The 27,283-nt window shown below is 35.6% G+C and overlaps 1 protein-coding gene across 1 annotated transcript in view; it reads right to left on the reverse strand.

Moving 5' to 3' along the window:
• The window catches only part of LOC149800151 (uncharacterized), a 57,819-nt gene that overhangs the window by 4,085 nt on the left and 26,451 nt on the right, over positions 1 to 27,283 (reverse strand). Inside the window, exon 3 of the mRNA XM_089958355.1 lies at positions 6,682 to 6,786. Coding sequence (XP_089814481.1) covers positions 6,682 to 6,786 — 105 coding nt within the window. The remainder of the gene's footprint in view (positions 1 to 6,681; positions 6,787 to 27,283) is intronic.

Genomic DNA, 27,283 nt, shown 5'->3' on the forward strand with positions numbered 1-27,283 from the left:
GTTCATCGACGCGACATACATGGTGGTGTATGGATCAGCACCATGGTCAAAACAAAATAACACAATCAAAATTACCACTGAGGTCACCGGTGTGTACAGGGGCACAGTGTTTACCGCTACAAAATTTAGTATATTTGCAAGTCCATGGCGTCATTAAAGCGATACATTTTCTTGAACAATGTCACTCGTTTTAAATCAAAATACAGAGGAAATATTCCTATTGTATCAGGAAGATAAAATAATAAATAAATTCAGCGATATACTGGTGGTGCCTTGAATGTTGTATAATCGATATCCTCCGTAGTCACTGCAGCAATAACGTCGATCGGTACATAATCAGCAACGTATGTGATAGCACCATTAAAATGAATCGGCATTCTCTAAATTAATAATATCATATTACGAGGAAAATATGATTACGATTCGTTTCTAATAACGGATTTTACATTGAGATAATCTACAGCATCTTTTATTGGGTCACTAGTGGCGTGGCCATATAATTTTTCTAGTCATAGTACCGTTTCAAAATTATGTTTTGTTTTTCCACCGTAAGGAACACAAAGCCTTTAGCGCCAATACCATTTTATGCAATGTTTTGGTCCTAAACTGCTTTTTCGGACACTTGCATAAAGATATCAGCAATAGTCGTAACAATCCAACCATCAGCCATTTTCAACTAGATTTTGTTCGTGATATTATATACTAATCCAGGATGATCTTCAATTAGAAGACATATTCGCCTTAATTATATAGTATCTGAACGGGGCACTTTATATGATCAGAAGTTTGCAAGATTGTTTATGATAAGCCTTTCCAAGCATGTTTGATTTTGACAGATTAACCGATAAGACAAAACTCCCCGTAATACCAAATTTGTAATTACGCAATCGGATCAGCGAGGCCAAGAAGAAGTTTAAGAAAGATGATGCCGCAAGCGTTTTCTCAAAGTTTCGGATTGATCAAGACGATATTCCACTGATGATACAATGAACGACCAGAGATCAAGGGACGATTAGTGATTATCTTGACGAACTAAGATCTATTTTAAGAATAAAATTTATAGTTGGCATAGTTGACGTTGTCGGCGATAGGGACGATAACATAATATGGACTATTTGTGATAAAGGCGATACTGTTCGATACATAGGCAGCATGTTGAGACGTTAGGTAAAAATTCTAGCCCTGGAGAGGTAATAGGCATCGATCTCATATTATTGAAGATCATATCCCGTGACAGACGTCGATTACGTAGATTACGCGATTTATCCGTTAAGTGAACTTAATATTGATGCTCTTTACACCGATGCAGACTGCAAGCAGGACCAACGATCATTATATTATAAATTGCGCAGCCCAAAGAATCACAGAAGAAAACTTGAACGCAGTACAAGGAAACAGTCTAACAAATCTGTGACGTAAGACAATAAACAATTGAGCCGAAGGAGTATGAGAGAATGGAACCAGAATAAAATATATTGCTACGTAAGCAATAAAGTTAAAATTCTCGATAGAAGTTAGGTCAACAAGCAGTGACATCTTGTACACCGTCTAATATCAAACAGGAGGAACCCGATATTAATAATTGGACCACAAGCATAACAAAATGCCACCCAGAACAAATGTTAGATTTTAGAATTGTGATATTTTTAAGTGTAATTAAAATATCAGTGAAACCTATCCAGAGTCGGTCTGGTTGTTTCAGAGTGAACATGACAAGGACTCTCTTCATGAACAAATGATGCGGGTTGCACTAAAATACACAAAGGGGCCCCGAGTGGCCGAGTGGTCTAAAGCGCTCACCGTTCCGGATCACTGCCATCTCACCTCTGTCTGCGTGTGTTCGAGTCCAAGGCTCGGCTAGCGTGGGTACGTGGGAAAGCCTGCCAGTAGCTTCTCGTGGGTCGGCGGTTCTTCCCTGGGTTTTCCAGGGTTCTTCCTCCACCAGTTATACTGGCCGCCATGTATAGCCTATCTTGTGCTGAAAAATGGCGTTAAACCCTAGAACAACAACAACTAAAATACACAAAGATACAGGTATAGAAAATGAATGACCTGATGACAGTTTTACTATCTCATCTGTTGTCACTCACTTTAGCCGGCAGAACATTTCGTGGAGACCAACACTTCGAAAATTTCTTGAAGATGTTTAGCGCTCCTGTGTTTAATATGGACATGATGGTCTCTGGAGTACTAAATATGATTGCAAGGACGTTATCCCGATTGATATGGCTGTATGTTATCCCGGAAGTGTTATTGGAAATGGTGAATTTCGGCCTGATTTCGAGATATCATACAAATGAAATGGCTCTTGTCGCGATAAATGGTCAGCTGCCGGATTTTGAGGAACAGATAAATCTCACGGAAAGAATAAACGTGGCTTGGATCCAAGAGTGCGATTGAGATTTATGCTTGATACGAAGATATTGTTAATGCTGACTGTGAGAGAAACAGTAAGTTCGTATAGTCCACAAAATGTTATCTGGTTGCCAAAACCAGAAAGCAATGACAAGAAAGAAATATCGTTTAAAAATGGCATAGGCCCATATATGTTTGGTACATTTACACATGGAGCAACATTGTGCAAGATTAATCACAGACGAAGCAGAACTCGACATTACAATTGTTGATATGACCAAAAACGTTACATTAGCCACAGGGAAAGTGCAAAAAGTCCAAATGGAACTAAGTTAGGTACCATTATCAGCTATCGTGATTGTGATTCTCTTCATTTTGCACACGTGAGATCTTCAATGCTAGCTCGCACATCAAAAACTTGTTATCGATGATTAATCGATTTCCTAAGGACGCTGTTAGAGTAGCCACAGATTCATTTTATATCAACGAGTAAAACGTTGGCCTGCTTGATGCACTTCTAATTAGTTTGACAAAGCTCCACGTGGGCACTGAAGAGTAAACATTAGCTAATATATAACTTTTCCCGGTTTGCATATAATAAACTTCTTTCTCATTAGTCTACAAATAGACAATTGTGGCAACCATCATCAGCACCATCGTTTCATGTCCCCTTCTCGCGGCATAAAACATTTTATCGTAATGATTCTGGTGCTTCTGCTAATATTAAACGTGCGTTACGATGGTCAGCAAGATTCAAGGACATGCTAATGCTAGCTCCAACTCTCCGATTCGCCAGGAAGATGAAAGAGAAAGAGAGCTGTTAAATCTCATATTCATCACAGTTTCTTTCGATGGCGAGGTGATGCGTGGACTCCAGAAAGAATGGACCAGAAACATATTCCTATCACCATAAAATGGGAAGAAATATGTACGGTATTTAAAGATACTTTAAAAATGTTTCTTGATTGCTTATCGACTATATCAACGGCAATTATCATGTGAGGAGATCTTGATCAGCTTCCCCCGTTCACAGCAGAATCTCCACATGACTGGCTAAAAGACTATATCAACGTTTACAAGGAACTGTTAGACGAACACTAAGCCACCATTGAAAAACTGAAGGAGCTAAAGGCAAGAATGAGATTTATATTCGACAAGATTCAATGTGAGACGATGCGCCATGAGATAAAAAAGGTTGCGATTGTTGATTTGTGGGATTTTTTTAGTGCCCTAATGATGGCATAGTTGCATAAAGGAAAATATATCGTGATTCAATTCAGAAAGATTTATTCTTACTTCATAAGGCGAAATGCTGAACTCTACATTATGCAATAACGATTCATTCATCACAGAGACTAGCAATCTCATATACCGCTATTTGGTTTGTCGATGATCGCATCGAAAGGTCAAATGTAGTGTATATGGCGATATGAAGAGTTACAAAAATATCTCGACTGCACAGGATGGTTTATACTGTGGAAGATAATCAACCTCGGAAAATTAATAATATACGGTATGGTAAAATAATTAGCTTGTTATCATTGAAATGACAATCAAAAATAAAACCGAGTTTTATCTTGATGTGGAATTCATAATGGAGTTTAAACAACGACAAAACAATTAATGCGCTATTTGTAAGACTATACTGTCCTGGCAATGTTGTCTTAATGACCCACGACGACTTACCGTGGATAGAATCATAGTCTGGACCATACACGTGTGTATATGATACTGATCTTTCTCGAATGTAACAATCGTAGGGACGCTAGTGCTTAATTTGCTAGCAAATCCATACTGATTGCAATTGTGTATCTTCAGGAATTACTTATAAATATACACGGGTAAATCTACGCTTAGGAGCCTCGAATATTGTCTGTAGGTTGCAGGCCTACCCGTAGATCTTTCCACGCTAGAAATGTGATATGTGGTTACACTCAAAACAGGATCAATAGCTATTTTTTCCACCTTCTACTTCACCAGGTTCATAAAAATACCTGACCGTCACGTTGTCGAGTAATGGTTCATGTGAGGGAGAGTGCCGCTTATTATGTATGTGTTTCTTCGCGTTCTAATCGACGGCTTTCATAGAAATTCCACGTGTGACCTCTTTGTTTAACTCGGCTCAACTGCTACTCAACCTGATAATGAGATGGCGCAAGTGGGACAAACTTTATTTAGTGGAACCATCCGTGGATTAATAACGATGCTATAATGTTCTTAAGGAATTCAGTGAAAATGCAAAAGGTTCGGAAAACTACGACGACGGTGACGGAGTCGGTGGCGTCATCGAATTTATCACTGACATCGATGATGCACCTTCAGTTGATGATCTTAACGTTAGTATTACTTATCTATGTTATGTTATGCTTGACAAACAAAAACATCCTGCCAGAATATTCTCAAGAGGTAGGTATAAAAACACAGACGTCATTTACATTACACGACAGGTTCAGACCCCAAAAGCAGTCAGAAAGAACTGCACTATTTTGATTATTTTTAATTGTATTGATACACATACTATACTCTGCGAAATATTTAGCAGTCCTTGTGCTCCGGTGACATGGATATGATTAAGTTTAAAAGGTTTTTTGCTAATGCTGAGAAAAATTAGTATGGATTTGATATAATAAATTTACACGCTACAAGAACACGACATTGCATTGGCCTTGATAAAATCATTGACTGAGCAATTTATTACCAACGCTGCCACTTTTTTCATACCCCAGTGAGAAGATTCGGTTTTTAAAATCGTTAAACTTCGGTTCACCCTCAATAATGTTTTGTTGACATTTATGGCAACAATTTTCCTGAAACATTATATTTATAAACCCTACATAGTTGGTCTGCCCCCCCCCCCCATTGTGCTATCAGCCATATTTCTATGAAATAAGGTTCGAATGTTTGTCCTGTTCAGCCTCCCTCGCTTTAGCCCCCTACTTCTCCCCCATCCGCCATGTATTACCAATTTTTTTATATGCCTTATTTTTACTGAATATTTGGTCTGTTGATCCTCCCTGCTGCCTGTCGACCTACTCCGCAATCCAGCCGATGCAGGTGCAGAAGTATCGAGCCTATCGGTGCAATCAACAAGCAAACTACACCCGTATTGGGCTTGTCAGCAGCAAGGCAAATGACGAACGACGAAGTCCTACATTCAACGGGAAGTGATAACAGGAAACCAGCTAGCTTCATATAGGCATAACAGTGTGAGTAGATGCAGTATGCATGGCCGTGATGCCTGGAGGATGGTGGTGAAGATCAGGCCACATGTAATCATTTCGACGAGAAATAATCAACAGGCGACCGGTATATCTGAACAACTTCGATTGATTGTGGCTGTCATTTTTATTTCGAAAACCCATTTTAGATTACAATCTACACAATTACAAATTTAACTCGTTCGAAACATCGTCTAAAATAAGTAACTATAAATTCATCATGCTCTTGAAAAAACATTAATAAAGAATAACTCATACCTAGTGGCGTACCAAGTGAGGGGGGGGGGGTGGCGGTCCGCCGCGGGTGACAGCTAGAAAGTTGAAATACTAGTGCAAGATTTTATAAAATAAGGCTGATAGGACATCGGAAAGTTGAAATACTAGTGCAAGTTTTCAAACCAAACGAAACATTAACCAAAAGTTTAAGTTATTTCCAATTTGCTTACGACATCACTGTACTGTTTATAAATCTACTTGCAAACATAATATATTGTTTTTTGCTTAAATTATAAAATTATTTGTGGGGGTGCCAAAGGAAGGATCAACTCCGTGTGCCAAATACATTATGTAAGCCCCCTGCTCTTACTCCGTATTCATTTTAAATTGTTTGACATACAACGTGCACTGTGTCTTAAGAATGTAAATTGTAACAAGACACAATTATTACAAGAGATGAGAGTAAAAGCTTGCAAATACGGCATACGTGATGGCCACTTGGATAACTAATACAAGCATCACCACATGCCGGAAGAAGTTTGCTGTAGATGTGCTGTTTCTAATGCACTTTGAATACCAAGACGATCTTTGGTGCATTGTTACGATATTTAACAATTCGTGCTCAACGGCTATTATCTGTCGCACGAAACGTTTTCTTAACTTTAAGATAACTGTATCTCCAGAACATGAATCAGAAATGTGTGTCTACGAACTATGAGATTTAATATTTCGTGCTATGATCAACTATCAATATATGCTGCAAACAAAATAGCATTTCGGTCAGGGTCAGGGCATTTCAACTCATCAATCAATATAAGATAAAAAATTTATAAAGCTAGCAGACTATACAATTAAACCAACGGGCCTCAAATGACCAAATTACGTAACTTACCATCTTCTTGGGCCAGAATGAAACCAAGCATGGACACAATAAGACAAAGTACGAAAGGTTTCTGCATTGCTCCGGCTCTTTTTATCTGGAAATAAAGGTAGGCTTCTGTTAAATATTATTTCTAAAATTTTTATCCTTTTTTCCATTAGTTATATAAAGTGGCACTTTGGCATTAAAGAGACCATCTGCGCTGAAACTGCATTTGCTCCCAAAACATAGACTCGTTAAACCAGACACTTGCGTGACTGATGTTAATTCTGAGTGAGTTTGTGATAAAGGTCTGACATGAAAATTGATTATGTGTCGCTCATTTCTCTTGTTCATTATTAGTTTGTTTTGTCGGATGAAAACACCGTCTATACTGAAAAGTTCAGCATCGGTTTATGTGCATCAATGATAATTTTAAGCCTATGTAGCATCTAATTTAATGGAGTTAGGCTGTGTTTGATTATACACGCTGACTTACATTTTAATCAATTAGCAAATTTTCAGCTTTATGGATTTTTCAAGCCTATAGCTGGCCAAAATCTCAGAGATACGACCACAAACATAATTTTAAAACTAATATGACTTATGTTTTCTTTCTTACTAGTAGCTGTTTTGAAAATATTTATTTTTATGATCAAATTGCATTGAAAATCACAGCTTTTATACACTAGTTTGTGCATAACCAAATGCCATCCAAACTCATAATTATTACTAAACTGTTTATGCATGACCAAATTCCACTTAAATCAGACAGTACAGCTTTATCATTTTACTTTGTGGGAAGCTTGTATATTGGAAAATAAATTAGTAAAGGTTACACACGATGTAGAGGTTGTTCTAGTCTCACTGTTTCCAATATCTACACAGCTACTGTGTTTTAGGTGTTTGCTTTTATATCTGTCTGCGTCTAATCTGAAGTACAACTTGCTTTAAGCTGGGCAATACTCATCGAATTTTCGGATAGCTAGAGCACATCCTGTACCTTTTTTCTGCCAACTTTCTAGTGCCGTATACAGTTCCCATAACATGCTGATTGTTACCTTACGCATGCGTTCAATGAAACACCACTCTGGCTGATATACATTATTAATGGCGTTGTTCATGACTTTTCTCTGTAGTTATGAACATTATTGAAGCTAAACTTCTTTGAAAGATATTTAATCATGTCATGCCTTGATTCCAATTTGCAACTTTCATTGCTAGGAAATGAAGCAAGGAACATAGACGTTTATAGATGCCTCTGCTCTGTGTAATCAAGTAACTAAAGTTATCCCATGTTTACTTGAGAAGATACAGAGAGAGAGAGAGAGAGAGAGAGAGAGAGAGAGAGAGTTTTGCCTCCAGACCATGGTAAAGTTTGGATTTACTAAAGTTAGTAATGCTTAGGTGGCGATTAGTTGAATCGAGAAAGCATCTCCATTATTCATTCATATCGTGAATATGCAATACTTGCTACAGAAGAAAATCACTGAAACACTGGATACACTGAATATTAGAGACACGAATTAAACAGTGACATTACAGATTCAGTACTGATGATAACTAAACATTTTATGAAAGTTGTGAAGACTGATGATAAGTCAACATATTATGAAAATTGTGAAGACTGATGATAAGTAAACATATTATAAAAGTTGTGAAGACTGATGATAAGTAAACATATTATGAAATTTGTGAAGGAGTGAAGAAACAGAACAGACTTACTGTTGTACCTATTTAGACCGGCCTCTATTTTCCTTCAGCTGTCAGAAATACAGCTTCTGGCTTCGACATGTGCAAACTGGTCGGGCAGTGTGATTTTATACAGTGGCCTTGTGCCCATCGGTGCTTTGTTACCGACCTTGTGATATCTAAGACTTCATATGAAAATTTCCCAATGAATAATGATAGGGTAGTGGGATCATTGATCTATCTTGTCACATATTATAGTACATACATTGCATATGAATGATGATTTACCTGATAAAGAGCACAGAGTGTGATTATGACAAAGACCCCATGAATTATATCATGTACTTTAATTGTCTGTTTCACAAATACTATTATAAAATTTAAAGCAGTATCGAGTTGGTTTTGTTCTATCAGTGTGAGTATGGTATTCTATTTTTCTTATGGTGCAACGCTGACATTTTCGACATATTTTTAGTTGTGATGGTAACGGCATCAGCTAGACACAAGTGAAATTATTATTAGTTGATGAATACATTAAATTCTATTTCAGATCCTGAAGGTAGATATACATGAAGAAATGACTGGTCTAAAAGTACGTATTTTATGGTTGTAGGAGAGCTATATTTTATACACGTACAATTTCCAGTACCTTTGTCATCACCTATCATCTACCATTTGCAATAATTCCATGAGCTAAAACACTTTCTGTACAATCTCACAATAGAGATTTAACTCTTTTATGTCCATTTCTTTTTTGTTTTGCTCTTCCCCCCAAATCGACGTCCTCGACATAGGCAATATTGTTAGCAATGATCTTATTCCTATCATGTATACTAAATTAGGTTCTATTCAGGTAAACAAGTTTTCTTCTACATGTATGGTGAGTGCACGGATGACATATATAATACACCACAAATTAAGTATTCCTGATGTTTTGTCTACAAGGAAAGAATTTCAACCAAACCATATTTTCCGATTTACTCTCAAGTTGACTGATATTGAAATAATGGCTTATAATTTATTTTACATATACAGCAATACCACTAGAACAACGTTTTGCATTAAGCTTTCGATCTCTGACACTAATGTGACTTTTGAAATTACTTATCATTGACTCAAGTCTCGTGTGAGTTCCAGTTGCTAATCCTTCTCTTTCTCTCTCTTCAGCCTGTTTTGTTTGGAGCTGTAATGATAGTGTCTATGTTACTACTTAAAACTATATCGTTATCTTTAAAGCGAGGTAACTTAAGACAAGTTTCAATTATTATATACAATATGTTTAGTGTCATTTCATAATAGTAACATTTCCTGTTTAAAATTACACATGGATGACATATAAATATATCTTTGGAATAAAGATAGACAGTATTATCAGTTGTGTTGATTTGTGCAATAATAATAACAAATAATAATAATAATAATAATAATAATAATAATAATAATAATAATAACTATTATTATTATTATTATTATTATTACAAATATTTTATGAAACTCACTTTCAGAATTCAACAGTTGTCATAGATTATTACTGTTTCCTCATCTTGTTTTTGAATTAAATTGTGCCAACCTGTATAAATTTATTTTATTTTCAAATGCTCAAACCTTATACAGTCTGCTTAGAAATTGGATTTAAGTTTGTGATATGCATATATTTTGCAAAAATGATTTTGCATGAGAGAGAGAGAGAGAGAGAGAGAGAGAGAGAAATAGCCCCTGCACTGATTTTATCTGTTAGTACATTGGCTATATACGCACACATAATGCCGAGGACTTGCATAAGTCAACTGGCAGCTTGCCATGACTGGATTGTTAATACTAGTAGCATTCACAATTATCGCAACATATCAGGCATGTCCATTTTCATTAGAGGAACAGACTGTTATCTGATCTAAGTCAATCCGGTTCATAGTCTCTTAACCAAAGTAGTTCAAACTTATCAGGCTTCGTCAGTTTCTGCTATCATCCCTTGACAAATAGATATCAAGCACCTCGATGGCATTGATAAAGAATGTCATTTCCTTTATTTCGGTGTATGGTTGATGGGTGGAACATGGTTACAGAGTACACAGCTTGGCCTTACTCCAGATGTGTACCTTTCAAAAAAGTGCTAGCTCCACTTGGTCATTTTCACTTCCTGAACTTCTGATGTAAATTGTATAAAAAGAGAGGTGATAACTTTCTTTTTCATTTTATATATTTGGTAATTCAATTCATTGCACTTTCAGAAGCTGGCATTGTCTAGTCTGGCAATATTCATTTTCCCTATCTTAATAGCGGCTACGGAAGTGTACTTTAGACTAATTCAGGCTGACATTTTTCGCACAAGGGAACAGTCATTTTAGTTAGAAGTGTGCTTAGATCATATACAATTTCCATAAGTACAATCTGCAAAGAAATATTAGCCACATTACATTAAGGCATCAGAGAGGTATGCCAATATTCTCTTCACTGTGCATGTTTTAAATGCAAATAACTTCACCTTACATACGTCACTCTCTCAAAAGTACATCATACTGGTGAGTGCCCCCATCCATTTTCTTTTAGATACATCCACATTTTGACGCCTTCCGATTTCAATCGAAACCTCCGATTAGCTGTACATATTACATATCCCAACAGATTGTTGCACAATAATACTAGGTTTGATATCTTACTCACTTTTTCTATAACAACTCTAGTCCTAAATATAGCAGATCGAATTTTGATATTATAGGAAACATACAGCTTGCACTATAAAGCAATATTGTTAGGTACATTTTCTTACAAATAATAATTTTTGAAAGAAATGAAGGTATCTATAGTCAATAAAACGTCAAACCTCAAAATTTGTTTCCAAAAATGAAGTATTGTTCTTTCCAATTTACATGTTTGTTTCGAAAATGAGGCTTAAACATTGATCAGAATATACATGTATGATCAAAACCATGCAGCCATAAAGGGCGCGACGACTTCGTTTAGTCTACTAACGATAATCCCACAAAATCTGTTGCCTTTTTACAATTTAGTCCACCTGACAGTCTGATACACAAAAGCCGATATACCTCATATCTATGTTCATATATATATATATATATATATATATATATATATATATATATATATATATATATATATATATATATATATATATATATATATATATATATATATAACCTCCAAAGTCTCAGTGTGGTTTTCGCCCAGACTGCAGCACCGATGACATGATCTTCACAGTGAGACAAGTCCAAGAGAAGTGCCTTGAACAGAAAATGAATGTGTATGCTGTCTTCGTGGACCTGACAAAGGCTTTTGATACAGTCAAGAGAGACGCACTGTGGGTAGTACTCAAGAAACTTGGATGTCCTCAGAAGTTTACCAACCTCATTCGGCTCCTCCACGTTGACATGACTGGAGAGATTCTCTCAGACGGTGAACCCTCTGAGAAATTCCCAATATCTAATGGTGTCAAACAAAGCTGTGTACTTGTTCCGATACTCTTCAACCTCTTTTTCGCACAGGTACTGTTCCATGCCATCCGTGACCTTGACATTGGCATGTACATTAGGTATCGCCTGGATGGATCAGTGTTTGATCTCCGTCGCCTAGCTGCAAAAACAAAGACGCTAGAAAGACTCATCATTGAAGCACTCTTTGCAGATGACTGTGCCCTCGTGGCCCATGAGGAGACTCACCTACAGGCAATCATGGACAGATTCTCTGAAGCCTCCAACTTATTTGGACTCACAATCAGCCTAGGAAAGACAGAAGTCCTCTTCCAGCCCGCCCCAACCACTGTCTCTTCACAACCCTGTATCACTATTGGCGACACGCAGCTGAAGAAAGTGGACAGTTTCAAATACCTTGGCAGCACAATATCAAGTGACGGCTCCCTGGATAAAGAAATCACTGCGAGGATCCAAAAAGCCAGTCAAGCACTCGGACGACTTCGAACCAAGGTTTTGCAGCACAAGGACATACGCCTGTCAACAAAGATGAAAGTGTACAATGCAGTTGTCGTCACGTCTCTCTTGTATGCCTGTGAAACGTGGACACTCTACCGAAGACATATCAGTCAGTTGGAACAATTCCACCAGCGCTCCCTGAGATCCATTATGCGGATCACGTGGCAGGACCGAATCACCAACCAGGAAGTCCTTGACAGAGCCAACACAACACGCATCGAAGCCAAACTAATCCAGGCCCAGCTTCGTTGGACTGACCATGTCATCCGCATGGATCAAAGCAGAATCCCAAAGCAGTTGTTCTATGGCGAGCTAGCCCAGGGAAACCGAAACCAAGGCCGCCCTCATAAGAGGTACAAAGACAACCTTAAGATGAACATCAAATGGACAGACCTCCAACCCCGCCAGCTAGGAGCTCGCTGCCTTAGACAGAAGCCATTGGCGAGTGCTGACCAGAAAAGCCTGTTCCACCTTTGAGGATGATCGCCGCCAGCGTCTTGCTGCAACTCGGGAGAGACGTCACAGAACTGTATCACAATTACCACCAACCACCGGTGTCCCATGCCCCACCTGCAACCGCCTGTGTGCATCGGAATTTGTACTCAGGAGCCACATGCGCGTCCACCGTTGAATGAGATCGCACAACCTGTCTTCCTCGACTCGAGAGACTGCCATTATATATATATATATATATATATATATATATATATATATATATATATATATATATATATATATATATATATATATATATATATATAAAATATATATATATATATATATATATATATATATATATATATATATATATATATATATATATATATATATATATATATATATAAGGATTCTTCATTGACCTGATGATAACATTATACAGTCTTCCCTGGTATCCCACGACCTTGCATCAGATCAACTCTGCATTATATGCCATCTTGACGTATCAGTCCCTAACCCTCCACCTTTATCTGCTACTAAGAGAAACCCCCGTATGATAAATAGAACCAAACTAATGCACGACATCCAAGCTAAACAACTTGCTTACCTCCTACCGCAGAACAACTCGATAACTGCCGGCGTTCATTGCTTGACAAACATGCCCCAGCTACCAAGTGCAGAGTATCAATTCAAAAGTGTTCTCCATGGTATAGCAGTGTTAGGGACCAGCTTCGCACTGCTAAAAGAGATCGCCGTAAAGCTGAGATGCTCTGGATTTCCACCAGGCTCACTATTCATAAGCAACTGTATGACGCCGCTAAGAAGAATTTCACATATATAGTCCATACAGCGAAATCAGCCCACTACACTACTAAGATCATGGAAAGTTCCAGCTGCAAAGAGCTCTTCGAAATTACTAACAAGCTGATGTCAAGGAACAAATCGACACCACTTCCAACTACCTTCTCTCCAGTCGACCTTCCGGACATGTTTGCCAATTTCTTACGTGACAAAGTACACACCATTAGAGATAAGCTTGACACCACAATGTCAATTGACTCGTCGTCACCATACAGTTGGGATACAGAATTTGAGCGGCAACCATTAGCATCATTTGAACCTGTCTTTATAGATTTTGTACGTACAATCCTGAAGAAGAGTGCACCAAAGTCATGTGAACTTAATCCAATTCCAACATCAATGCTGTTTGAGTGCTTAGATCCAGTATTGCCTTCACTAACTGATGTTATTAATACCTCTCTCTCATCCAGGGAATTCCCATCATTTTTCAAAACTGCCACTGTAAAGCCTCTGCTGAAGAAACCAACACTAGACCATAACGATATAATGAACTACAGCCCAGTTTCTAATCTCCTATTCATATCAAAAATCTTAGAAAAGGTTGTTCTATCCCAGCTTGTATCTCATCTAAATTCAAGCAGTCTTTTTAGCAATGTACAATCTGCATATCACCCTTGCCACAGTACTGAAACTACTCTTCTAAAAGTAGTTAATGACATTCACTCTGCGTTGGATAGCGGAAAGATTACAGTCCTCACACTCCTTGATTTGTCTGCAGCATTTGACACAATAGACCATGATATCTTACTTCACCGTCTCCAGCATATATTTGGCATTCATGATAAAGCCTTAATGTGGTTCAAGTCCTACTTGGTCAACAGGACACAAATTGAATCTGCAAATAGAATACACTCCAGCCCAGTTGATCTATGTTGGGGTGTTCCAAAGGGGTCTGTTCTTGGACCTATTCTTTTTATTCTGTACACTCAGCCGCTCTCAAGCGTCATGGATCATCATCCAGTGTCTCACCAATTGTACGCTGATGACACCCAAATATACAAATCTAGCCACCCAACTGAAGATGATGCTACCATCCAAGGTGTAGAGAGGTACATTTCTGATGTGAAATCATGGATGACATGTAACAAGCTGCAGATAAATGATTATAAAATCGAGGCCATTCCGAATACAGCACAAATACTTTCTCATTCGCATCCTTTACCTCAAACAATAAATATCAGCAACACCAACATTAAATTCACACAATCAGTACGAAACCTAGGTGTTACTCTGGACAGTACTCTCACACTGCACCAACATGTCATGAACATAGGCAAGACTGCATATAATGAACTGAGATGCATCAGCTCAATTCGCAAATATCTTTCAGTTAATGCCACTAAAACACTTATGTGTTCATTAGTACTATCAAGACTGGACTATTGTAACTCAATTCTGTCTGGTTCATCTCAATATCTGCTCCATAAACTTCAAAAAGTTAAAAACACAGCTGCTCGGATCATACTTAGAGTACCACGATCAGATCACACCTCCCCACTGCTCTGTACCCTACACTGAATATCCATTCGATCCAGAATCCAACACAAAATTTGTTCACTGTACTACGTTTCACTGTCGGACTCAGTCCACCATACCTCTCCGACCTCACCAATGTGTACACACCAGGAAGACAATTGCGCTCCTCTTCTGACAATCGTATACTCATTATTCCCACTATGAAAACAGTCATATGGACAGCGTTCTTTTGCATACCAGGGCCCAGCAACGTGAAATGAATTGCCCACTGAACTTAGACACAAAGACACAGTGATCACATTCAAGAGGGCTCTCAAACCTCACTTATTTCGACTGCAAGAACAAATTTAAAAACCTAATAATGTTTCCTACCTTAAATATTCTCTGCGTGATGTTTTTTAATGTTTTCTAATTTTATGGTGTTTGTTTGTTTTTGTCATATCATTATATGCTTTTTATCTTATAGATGTTGTTTAATGTTGTAAAGCGCTTATATATATCGACCTCAAAATTAGATCTGTTACATTTACGGCTATAGTTTTTAAATGAAAAGTGAGCAAAATGTCAACAAAATATTATTATTTGTTATTATGCTGCTCTATGTTGGGACACACAATTCTATTTTACATCGTGATTTATATAGATAATGATATAATGATGATAATAATTAACCGGAAAATACTATTTAGGGCATTTCTCGACTTCAATTCAGCTTTTCTCCCTACGATTGCAACATTGTATCGCAATGGCAACATTAACGAACACTTCTAAAAAGAGAAACAAACCATAAGTACGCTTAAAAGAAAAAAGTCTTACTGGACAAGATAGGAATGCTAAACAAAACACATAGGTCACTTGTCATAGGAAATATACTAAACAAAACACATAGGACACTTGTCATAGGAAATATACTAAACAAAACACATAGGCCACTTTTCATAGGAAATATACTAAACAAAACACATAGGCCACTTGTCATAGGAAATATACTAAATAACAGTTGCTACTGTCCATAAGAATGTCACTCTGCGGTAATGTATTCCAAATTCCCGGCCAGAAATCACCAGGCCACAAATCGCCACTAAACCAAACAAGGCCACTCTGCGGTAATGTATTAAAAATTCTAGGCCACATATCACCAGGCTATAAATCGCCACGAAACCAAACAAGACCACTCAGCTGTAATGTATTCCAAATTCTAGGCCACAAATCACCAGGCCACAAATCGCAACTAAACCACCAAACAAGGCCACTCTGCAGTAATGTATTCAAAATTCTAGGCCAGAAATCACCAGCATTTAACTAAAACAATCAGTTTAGTTGGCATCATGTATCTCTTGTTTTAATAGTTTAAATCCTTGACCAGTCACATACATTTTTAGTCATCATGTGCTGCCCATTTAAAGGACTATATTGAATAAGGGCAATTTTTTGTCCCCTCTCCAATTGTCTTTGTATCATTTATACTGCACGCATGATACGGTAAATATTTATTTTTAACATCAAGTTTGTTTTTAAGTACCAGTTGCCATGGTTACAGGCAAGTGCCGTGAAAGTATAAAAAACAGACATGAAAATATAGTTACCATTTCGAATAATTTCTCATTGATACTGCTTGACCAAAATATATTCACTTATATTTAAAATTGGAATATACAATTTTATTATTTTGTGTGTTATAAACTTCTGTAAATAAAGTTTCATTTTTAAAACTAGTTTAAAAGTGCCCCCAATAGCCACAAAATGAATATCGAACTTTTAAGTCAACATAAAACAATCTTAAGTTTAAATTAAGCAAAATGCACCTTATAATAAATTCGAAATCTGTTCAATGAAACATGTTCCTGTAGGCTTGCTTCTCCGCGGCTTATATTGGTTTATTACCTTCTTCACTTCAATTGACAAGTGTTTTTTTGATGTAATTTTATCCTTAAATTTTCATAGCAAACACACACACACACACACACACACACACACACACACACACGTTCACGCTCGCCAACCGCCCCCCCCCCAATCCTTACCAACAGTGTGTCTTAATTCTTAGAAGACAAAAAGTAATCGATACCTTGACTTCCTTACCAACTGAGGTATCATCTAGCCAAAATATATTCTGTGCAAAAGCAATATTAATGCGAGTGTCAATCCATATTTAATCCGTTATTACGGAACATTTGTAATTTTTGTATAATTTTGTGAAATATGAATGGAAAAGCTCTAATTGAATAATGAAATTCATAACGTCAATGTCTTGTCTTATTACACGATAATGGCATGAACTCACTGTTCATTCAAATGTCAAGGCAGCGTATTGGTCACTTTTAAAATCTAAATAACTTGATCAGATTTCATAATTTCTCATCCTAGTCCATGTTTCAGTTGTTAGTTTAATTTAAACATATATTACTGACACAATAGGAAGCAACAAGATGGGACATAAGCTCTAACAACTTAAATTAGTCCTCTCACTATATAATTCAAGTATTACAACAAATTCAAGATGACGACATAACATTTGTGCATAATGAGAGAGAGAGAGAGAGAGAGAGAGAGAGAGAGAGAGAATTATAACAAGTTGAGTAAATTATTGAAATCTTCCGGTATCGGTTATATATTTGCATACAAGATGTAAACTTCTGTATTTTTCATGTGCATCGCCCTTTCCACAAAGGGTAAGTCTAAGTTGATAGATGCACTTGTCATGGTTAGTAATTTCTCATCAACTCAATTCGTGGTCTACTGTGCTTGGGACAGTACATGGATAAATGCATATTGGTTTTAATCCCACTGCAAGAACAAAAACGTGTGTCAAGAGAGTGAACACGATAAAGTTCAGCTTTTAATGAACTTACATTATTTGGTAATCTATTATGTATAATATCCAGGGTTCAATTAATAAAACTTGGCATTTTGCTAGATACAATATTTGGACATAAGCACTTGTTTATCTCAGTAGTTAATAACTGCACAAATTAAGAGTTTCAAAAATGTAACATACATACAGCAATACAAAATAAGCATCCCAGTCACTGAGTAGTTAAGGGTTACTTTCCGACATATTTATCCCAGTCACTGAGTAGCTACGGGTTACTTTCCGACATATTTATCCCAGTCACTGAGTAGTTACGGGTTACTTTCCGACATATTTATCCCAGTCACTGAGTAGTTACGGGTTACTTTCCGACATATTTGCCCACAAGCACAAAACCACGCTTGATTACCTAGTATATATTTTTCACGTGCTAAAAAAAAGGAATGAGAAGAATTAATGAAAGTCATTTCGCCAATAATTTTCTGTATTTCCCGCTTTAGTATATGATAAATTGCTTATTATCATGTTTCATGTATGAATGCACAAATCTGTTTTAAAATATAACATCATTTGCTGTACTTGTGAATATTTGTAACACAATTTTAAGCGAATGTTTTGATACTGCTTGAAGTTTATATCTTCGAAATTAACTAAACATTTTATGTTAAATTTGTGTGCAATAATTTAATTTTGAAGTTATCTTTAGTTTATGAAGAGTTTAACCTAATAAAATGTTATTTTGTCTTTATAAGACATGACACTATAAATAGCAGCAAGCAGTGTCCTGCCATTTACTATAATTTTGTTATGTATGCTTCATGCAAAATTCTATGACATCAACAAATAAGATAACAAGTGTCGCTCTAATAGTCAAGAATGATGTTAGAAAAAAACATTCGGATGCAAATATACAGCTTGGCAACGTTAGTCTGTCATGTTGCAAACATGACTGGATGTTATTTAGGACTCACTTGGCTAATATGTAGTGCCAAATAAGAGTGCAATGTCAGTAGCGGTAAATCAACCAGGGAACGTTTTAGAAAGTCGTGGGCCATTTGAAATAGGTGTCATAAAATGATATTTTCTATAATAGTTATGAATAAAGGCAGTCTAGATATGATTATTCTGACATCTATGGGAGTGATAAAATTCTATTTTATTAAAGAAGTAGTCCTGATTGTCTAAGCTAAAAGAGGACGTGTGTGTTCCCAGACGGAATCCAGACTATTAACTTAGTCTCCATCACTATATTAGTCAGTCCAAGTTCTTCTGCCTAAAGAGGAAGATGGCTCTGAGATCGATAGAACTTACTCTTCTTGTTAAATAAATCGTCAAAGGGCCAAGTGAGCTAGAACTTTGAGCGACCCAGAGTCAGAGAAGAAACGGGGTGAATTCTCTGATAATAACCGAGCGAGGGCTCTGGAAAGCACAAAGGTATTGTTTCGATTGCATATAGTATATGTTCATTGATGTAAGTTTTTAAATATTTGTTGAATTTATTCATTATAAATTCATATTGCAACTTCCACTGAGTTCAGTAGTAATTGTTTACATGCTTTGTGTCTTAAATGTTTTATGACTCATGTATTCTATGAACGAGTTTTGTTCAGTTGTTTTGTATGTAATATAAATCATTTAGTGTAAGATTTCATGTATTTCTTCTGACACGAATTATGAGGAGTAAATTATATGTCAAACTATTGGCATTATAAATATTTCATGCGTGCATGCTGGGATTTGATTTGTCTCTGTCTGGATAAAGACAAGGAGTGAAGACCATTAATTCGTATGTAATTAAGTTCTGAATTCTCTTCAACCGAGAATCGGGAACGTGAGCCGACTGGTATAGCTTAGCTGGTAATTTGTAGCCACAGCTGGGCAGTAATCTAATTACGTCATGGTCTCAGTAGGAATGCGAGAGCAGCTAGATATGACATTGATTCACGCCAATATATATGTGGGTGTGCATTAGGTGTGAAATAACCATGGCTGGTTCTGTAGAATTTCGATAGACGATATCTGACGCCGAAGAGTGGGAATAAACGATCTGAAATAATATTGCAGTTAGGTTGGAGAGTTTCAGAAATATTGTGAGGAGTATTTTCCAAGGAATTTGTTGTTGATGTTGATGAATCAGTCAGTAATTTTGACGATAGCTAGTGTGCGATAGCAACAGTTGTTAAGTGGGCGGAACTTACAGTTGGAGATCTGATCTGTCTGTCACGCGAGAAGATTTACAAGTTTATAAAGCAATTATACCAATAATTTGCTAATTACAACACTCGTTTTATTTTTCATGTTCTACTACCACTCGGCAGCACGTAGATAGTCTGCAATAACTTTGATTTACACTATACAAATATTCAGTGGTTTATATGACGTTTCACAGACAAATACAACTTTTAAGGACTCTCCTTTTGGAGGAAACACACACACAAACTTGAATGAAAAGTGAATCAATGCAAGGATATTTTTACGTTGCTAAGAGTACCTCTGTTTCCCCCCTCTCTCTCTTCAGTCACACACACATACACACGCATACACACACACACACACACACACACACACACACACACACACACATAGACACGTGTACATGCTTATGTATATTCAATTCTCTGCATGGACTCCGAATTGGGGCAATGGATAACAACATTCCTACACATAAAATAGCGATATATCATATATATCATTTAAAGTAAAGCTGGTCACACTATTAAATTGACTGTTATAATTTAATAGAGATTCGAAGACATCGACTGTTATAATTTGACAAAGGTTTCAACGGCATTGGCTATTATAGCTTGACACAGGTTTTAAAGATATTGACCATTATTATTTGTCACAGTTTTCAGAGGTAATAACTGTTATAATTTGATAAAGGTTCTGAAGTTATCTTTTGTGCAAATATATTTTAAGTAAAATATACATGTGTCCTATTGTAGGCCAACAAGAATGTCCGCGTTTCAATACAACAACCGTATGAATATCTAGCTAGATGACTTTGTACATAAATCGAGGTTATGAGAAGTCTTATGTTACGTGTTTAGGCTCGAATAAACAGTAACACAAGAAAGAATGAAAACAACAAGCCTTGAAAAATACAGTAATTTATTTCCTTGGAAAAATTCTTTAACAATGAAAAAATATGAAATTACGGGTTGTAAGAATCAAATACGAAAATAATCCAAGAATAATCTACGAATAAAATTTTAGGAGTCATGATAATAACATGTTCTACTGATTTAAGTTCGAATCCCGACGAAGAATCCAAGATGGAAGACTATGACGTATGATGTAACTTGTAGTATTGAAGTCTACAGTTCCTTGTAGAAACAAAAAATATATTTTTTTTATAAGAGCTGTCTCTGCTCAAGAATCTCACATGAGCACATGTATTTTCCAGGAAAAAAGAATTAATCCTTTTGAATCCATTAAATTTGAAATAATCCCAACCACGCAACACCTTCCATTGTAAAGAAAAAGCCCAACTGAGAATATCTCTCCAAAACAAAGGTTAGATCGTAGTTTAAAACGCAAAGGGGGTGGAGGTGGAGGTGGGTGGGTAGTGGTGTCATGTGATCATGTTTTAGAACCTCGTCGAAATTATTTACTTGTTAAAAATCATAGACACCCAATGTGGTCTTGACGAAAACCAACCATTTTACCCTAAGAAATAAAATTTAAACAAATTGGTTACATCTTAAACTACGTAGTCTCATCATGACCTCGTCAACAACCAATCATTTATTTTTGGAAAGTAGAACGTATTTACGTGGTAGTTGCAAATTTTGAATCAAGGTCAGGACCTTGGTCAACACCTGGTGTTTACTAAAGCGAACAGTCAAGGTCAAACTACTTTCTGAAAAAAAATATAAAATCCTAACCAAAGAACTACTTCTTTTTGACATACAATGAAAATTATTTTTTTTTAAAAACTTACAAACAATTAAATCAGATATAATTAAATCAAATACACATACCATTTTTGTGTATTTAACCTTTTTCACCTCCAAAGAACACAAGTGGAGGCGGCCAGAAACTATACGCTAACATCGTTACCAACTTTTACTGTATAGGTAACACGTCACTAGCTACTTTCAAGTAGTCAGCTAGACTTATTCTGTTTTATAACATTCGGATATGACTTGCCATTACTGCACATTCATGAATGACATAAAAGAATAAAAAGTACTGGAAAAAACTAATTAGCTAAATATGGACATAAAATGTCAAAATAATTTAAGACTATATCCAAACTTATGGTTATTTTTATTTATTTGAATGTGATTTTTCCTTTCTCATTATCACACTAATAACATGCCATAATAATATAATAGTAATGATATGGAAAAAGATACTAAATGGAGAAAATCGTCATATATATATATATATATATATATATATATATATATATATATATATATATATATATATATATATATATATATATATATATATAAATATATAAATATATATATATATATATATATATATATATATATATATATATATTAAAAACAGAAATGACAAAGAAATAAAACAGAAAAACGGTTTTGTTTGCGAAATTTTACATGGCTGTTACTACTGTTTCAAACTTTTATCGTTATTATGTTTGAACTAGCATGTTCCAGCTGGTTGCTGATACTGGAAAATATACGTATTGACTTAGAAATTCAGGAGACATAAAAACTTCTGTTATTTGATGTTAATTTATGTAAGCGCAAATTATATCCCGGATATTTCATTGTGATAGTAGTCATAGAATATTCAGCAAATTAGGAGAATTATCTAAACGAAAACGTGCCAGCTGCAAAATATGATTTTATTTGTGCATTGTTGTCTTTTTCTAGTTTTCGTGGTTTAAATCGCTTGGTTTCAATGAAACTGGTATACGACATAGTGTAGACAGGAAAGTGGACACTTTCTGGATTTGATAAAAATAATTAAGTAAGGATCAACTAGTCATCATCAAATGAGAGAAAAGGAAATCCAATGTTAGGACATGACTTTGCTCTAAATAGCCCACGCACATTTTGGAAATATTAGATAATATCTGCTCTTGAAAAGTTTACAAACTCTTTTGCATCACTGATAGATTCTAGGGCTTCATTTGATGTAGGATCCTCCTAAATGTAAATTGAGAAATCTACTGTATGAATGTATAAACATACAACATGTTATAAAAGACTTTTTATTGGGATATTATCAAAATGAGTTCGATGCCTTTACATAATACTCAATGTCTGGACATCATGGGGTTGATGTAGTTTGAATTTAATTGTGTGTTTGTTACGATAGCATTGACGTGCTTGACAGCCGGAACTCTACATCATGCTGGGTACTGGACAAACTTGGTGCTGGCAGTGGTTTATAATATTTCCACGTCAAATGGAGCAAACAACATTATTTTGTGTTGCGGGCTATTGCAATAATTATTTGGTTTGTTTTTGTAAATCTCTTGTAAGTACTGTTCTGGTCTTGCCATTCTTGAGCACCGGAAATATTGGAATGCTTGAGACATGTCAGTTCTTCAGACAAATGCCATATCCAAATAAATGTTGCTTTCCGTGACATAAATGTAAAATGATTTGCAAAGTATTGATGCTCATATAAGTGAATTAATACTATTTATTTGTGCAATAATTGCATCATTTTCTGTGGGTTGTGAAACATAGCATTTAAGACAAGTTAGTTCCAAACCTGTAAACGGATAGCTCTGGAAAATAAAGGAATTATTTCAAAAGAAAAATAAAAAGCTGTTGTTGTGATAGGTTTCATTAATAAAATTTAAGTTACTATACGCTGGTTGTAGCCTTAATCTCAATCTAAACATGTACTACTTCATTATAGGTTATATGTAAGAAAATGAACAACAGTAAACGCAGTAGGCAACTCAATTGACAGGTCAATTATCTTTATGGAAATGATCCAAAAAAAACGTTAATCTCTTTTATATTTTCATAACCGGAATATATATGCATATATACTTACCTACTTATTATCTACAGCATGCTTTTGCGACAAATTGGCAACGTAATAAGGTCATTTCAGGTTATGTTGACCCCGCTCAATTATTGTTATTTTTATTCTAAATGCCATGTAAAAATTACGCGTCCGAAACAATTTAGAGAGAATAAAGATATAAAGAAATCAGTGAACAATATTATTTGTAAAAGATACGATTTCTTGTTTTTTCCTGGATGTTTTAATAACTTACTGAAAGAACTAAAATAGCACGTCGTAGAAAATGCGGTTCTAGTTGTTCACACGAAGTGACACAGAAGTAGCCACTGTGCAACAATGCCAACGTTAGGCAGATGGTACCATTCGAGAAGTGTTCGTTCTTTGTATTATTTAAAAACATTGCGTACAATTTCAGAGAAAAGGTAATTATTGCAAGAGGCAGATAAAGAACTATTCTTGTGATTGTAAAAAGCCTTCTCGATCCAAGACCACCGAGACTAAGGTACCTCTATAATCTGCCCCTGTGCTATTTTTGTATACAACATTTGCTATGGTATACCTAGAGTTGCTGCTGTTGTACCAACAGCTGTAAAAACAGTAGCGTATATTTCACTTTTTCCCTTGAACAGAGAGAGAGAGAGAGAGAGAGAGAGAGAGAATTTCAAATGTGTAACGATATTACATTGAATTGGATTTATTCAACAAGTTGAATAATGTTCAGCGTTTGCGAGCCTTGTCGAGCAAACGTTGGTTATTATTCAACGAGTTTATTAAAAGTTGATATTAAATCAACACACCTTTTGGGATTCCGTTTATCAAAGTGTTATTTTAATGGAAATGTTTTGGAGAGAAAGAAGAACAAATAATTTCATTTATTCTGACAAGACTTTGACCAAGACGCAGTTTTACAACCATTAACATTTAAAATTATATTTTGTATACAAATTATACATCAAAAAGCAAGTGTCTTTCCTAACATATAGATCATTTTGCACATGTCAAATAGTCTGACACCAATTAGGGATGACAATCTATGTTAACACTCTCTTTCACTAATAAACAATATATTGCTGGAATATTTATTTGAAAAGACGATTACTGGATGCTGCGATACCCAGATTTACTGTAATGTATTTGTGGACGGATGCTTGCATTATTTGTTTGGAACAATACAGAATATATAAACACATTTTTTTTAGAGCCGTAATTGCATCATATAAGAGACATTAACTCCTTTACGTTATTTTGCTGCGTAAAAATGCTTTGGCTTGTTAAAATTCTGTCAGGTTGAAGCCATTTTTATTTCTATATCATTCTGTACACAGAGGTGAGTTTATTTACTGCTGTAAGTTAACATTTAAGCCACGATATCATCCATTCCATGTTACAGGTATACTTATCACCCACCCACCAACCCACCTGCTATCAACATACAGCCGCCTCCCTTTCTTTTATTTATTATGTTACGTATATTTAATTTAATTGTTTGTCTGTTAGTTTTACATTTTCTTTTTATTCCATTACATGTTATTGTAATGTAATATTGTTTACTGGATTTGATATTGTCCAGAATAGAGTTCAGTTTCTACTTATTTTCTTAATTGTTTTTTTTTTTTAACTTTTCGACGTAAACAAATAATAAGCGATACATTGTATCTTCTTACTGACCTTGTTCCAAAATCAGTGACAGGTATGGTAAACAACATTTTGTACTTTTTTAATTCCTTCTCCTATTACGAATCAGTACGTTGAGTCAAGGTCAGTGCTGGTCGACGTGATATTTATCATGTAACAAACGTCCATTCCTTCTGGAAGGTCGAACTCTTGACTTCCATCCTGGAGTCTGTTTTGTTAGTTAGTTAGCCTTATAGCTGATGTCATGATAAGACTTATATCAGTCGTACATTAACACTTGAGACGTCATGTTGTTTTATGTTGTGTCCAGTTTGGGCTGAGTTTTTATTTTATTCAAATTAATGAATTTAAAGTGATTATTTTCCCTGGTTATACAAAAGTGCTCTGATAATTCTTGGACAAAGACATTCCCTGGAAATTATAAAGAATTCAAGCCTGGAATTATATTTTATGTGATTCAACAAGAGACTGTTGACACATCAGTACAACGCTGACTATTACAGACGTAGTTGTCTTCAATTTTGTATTTTCATTGGGTTCTGAACTGTGTTTTCTTTAGGACTTTCCATTGATAGGACTTGTGTTTTCATTTCTTGAATTATTTTTTAATTTATCTCGTAAAATCGTAAGTTCTTTCTTCTGTATTTCACTTTTTATTATAGGGAAATACATTATTTGTTAATTTTTACAAAGCTTGTTGTCTTCACTCTTTTCTGTTACCTTTGTTAAGAGCATAGACTAATAATTGTTATTGTTCTTGTTTTGAGGGTTTTCCGCCGTTTCTCAGAGCATGATAAGGTATGGATGACATGACCAAACCTGTTGGGTAAAGTGTCCTTATTCATTCAGACATGACCATTTAGTTTCCATTTCGGAAATGGATTCGTAAACTGGTCGCCAAAATGTTAATTGTACAAGCACAATGTTCCAGAAGGAGTTAGGAACATTTTCCCACGAGCGCAGCCATTCAGTAAAGAAAATACTGTGCATGATTTTCACGCGCTTATTTGGACCAATCAGAATCACATAAAGTGTTATGTAAACATACTGTATCGTTGTTTTGTATATTTAACTTTTACAATGTTTGATTTTTCTAAATGTTTATATGTTATATACATTTGGATTTGATACCTGACCTTGTTCAAGATCAGGTTCACTGTGTATCTGACTAAAGCCACTGATTTTGTAAACAACATAATATATAACTAATATCACTCTGAGAGAATGGATTAAATATTTGAATCATTGTCAATGGAAGTAAACAGGTTTATCTTAATCTGCGTCTAGGAGATTGGTATTCCCCACGGATCACCATGTCTACCTGATGTTTTCCATGTTCTTTATTATAAGTTTAGTGATAGGCAGTGTGTTATTGACCACTTAGAATATTCCAGAAATTAACTTTTGACTGGTTCTATTTATGAGTCTTAGGTTTTTATAGGACACACGGTACTAATTCAACTCCAATAGTGAGCATATGGAAACACCATCATATTCACAATTCAATAACTTAAAATTTCTGGGTGCTGATGATGAGACCTATAATTCTCCATGCACATCTAACCTTGGTGCAAGCTTATGTGTGGAAAACACCATATGAGCCGCGGCATTTTGTTGACATACATGTGCATGAAACACATGTTATTGATTCTGCACCAAATGAATCAGGTGCTACTTTCATTATTGAGTACTCCTGAGTCAAGCCTGTAAGAATGCTAAAATTGCATCAGTAGAAATTTGTCTATATTTTTTTAAAATTATATATAGGATAAGCTCTCAAGAGATATTTTTACTAAGATTTTAATTTTCA

This window comes from Sinohyriopsis cumingii, chromosome 5, assembly GCF_028554795.1.
Source record: "Sinohyriopsis cumingii isolate HCF-2022 chromosome 5, ASM2855479v2, whole genome shotgun sequence".
Taxonomy (NCBI): Eukaryota; Metazoa; Mollusca; class Bivalvia; order Unionida; family Unionidae; genus Sinohyriopsis; species Sinohyriopsis cumingii.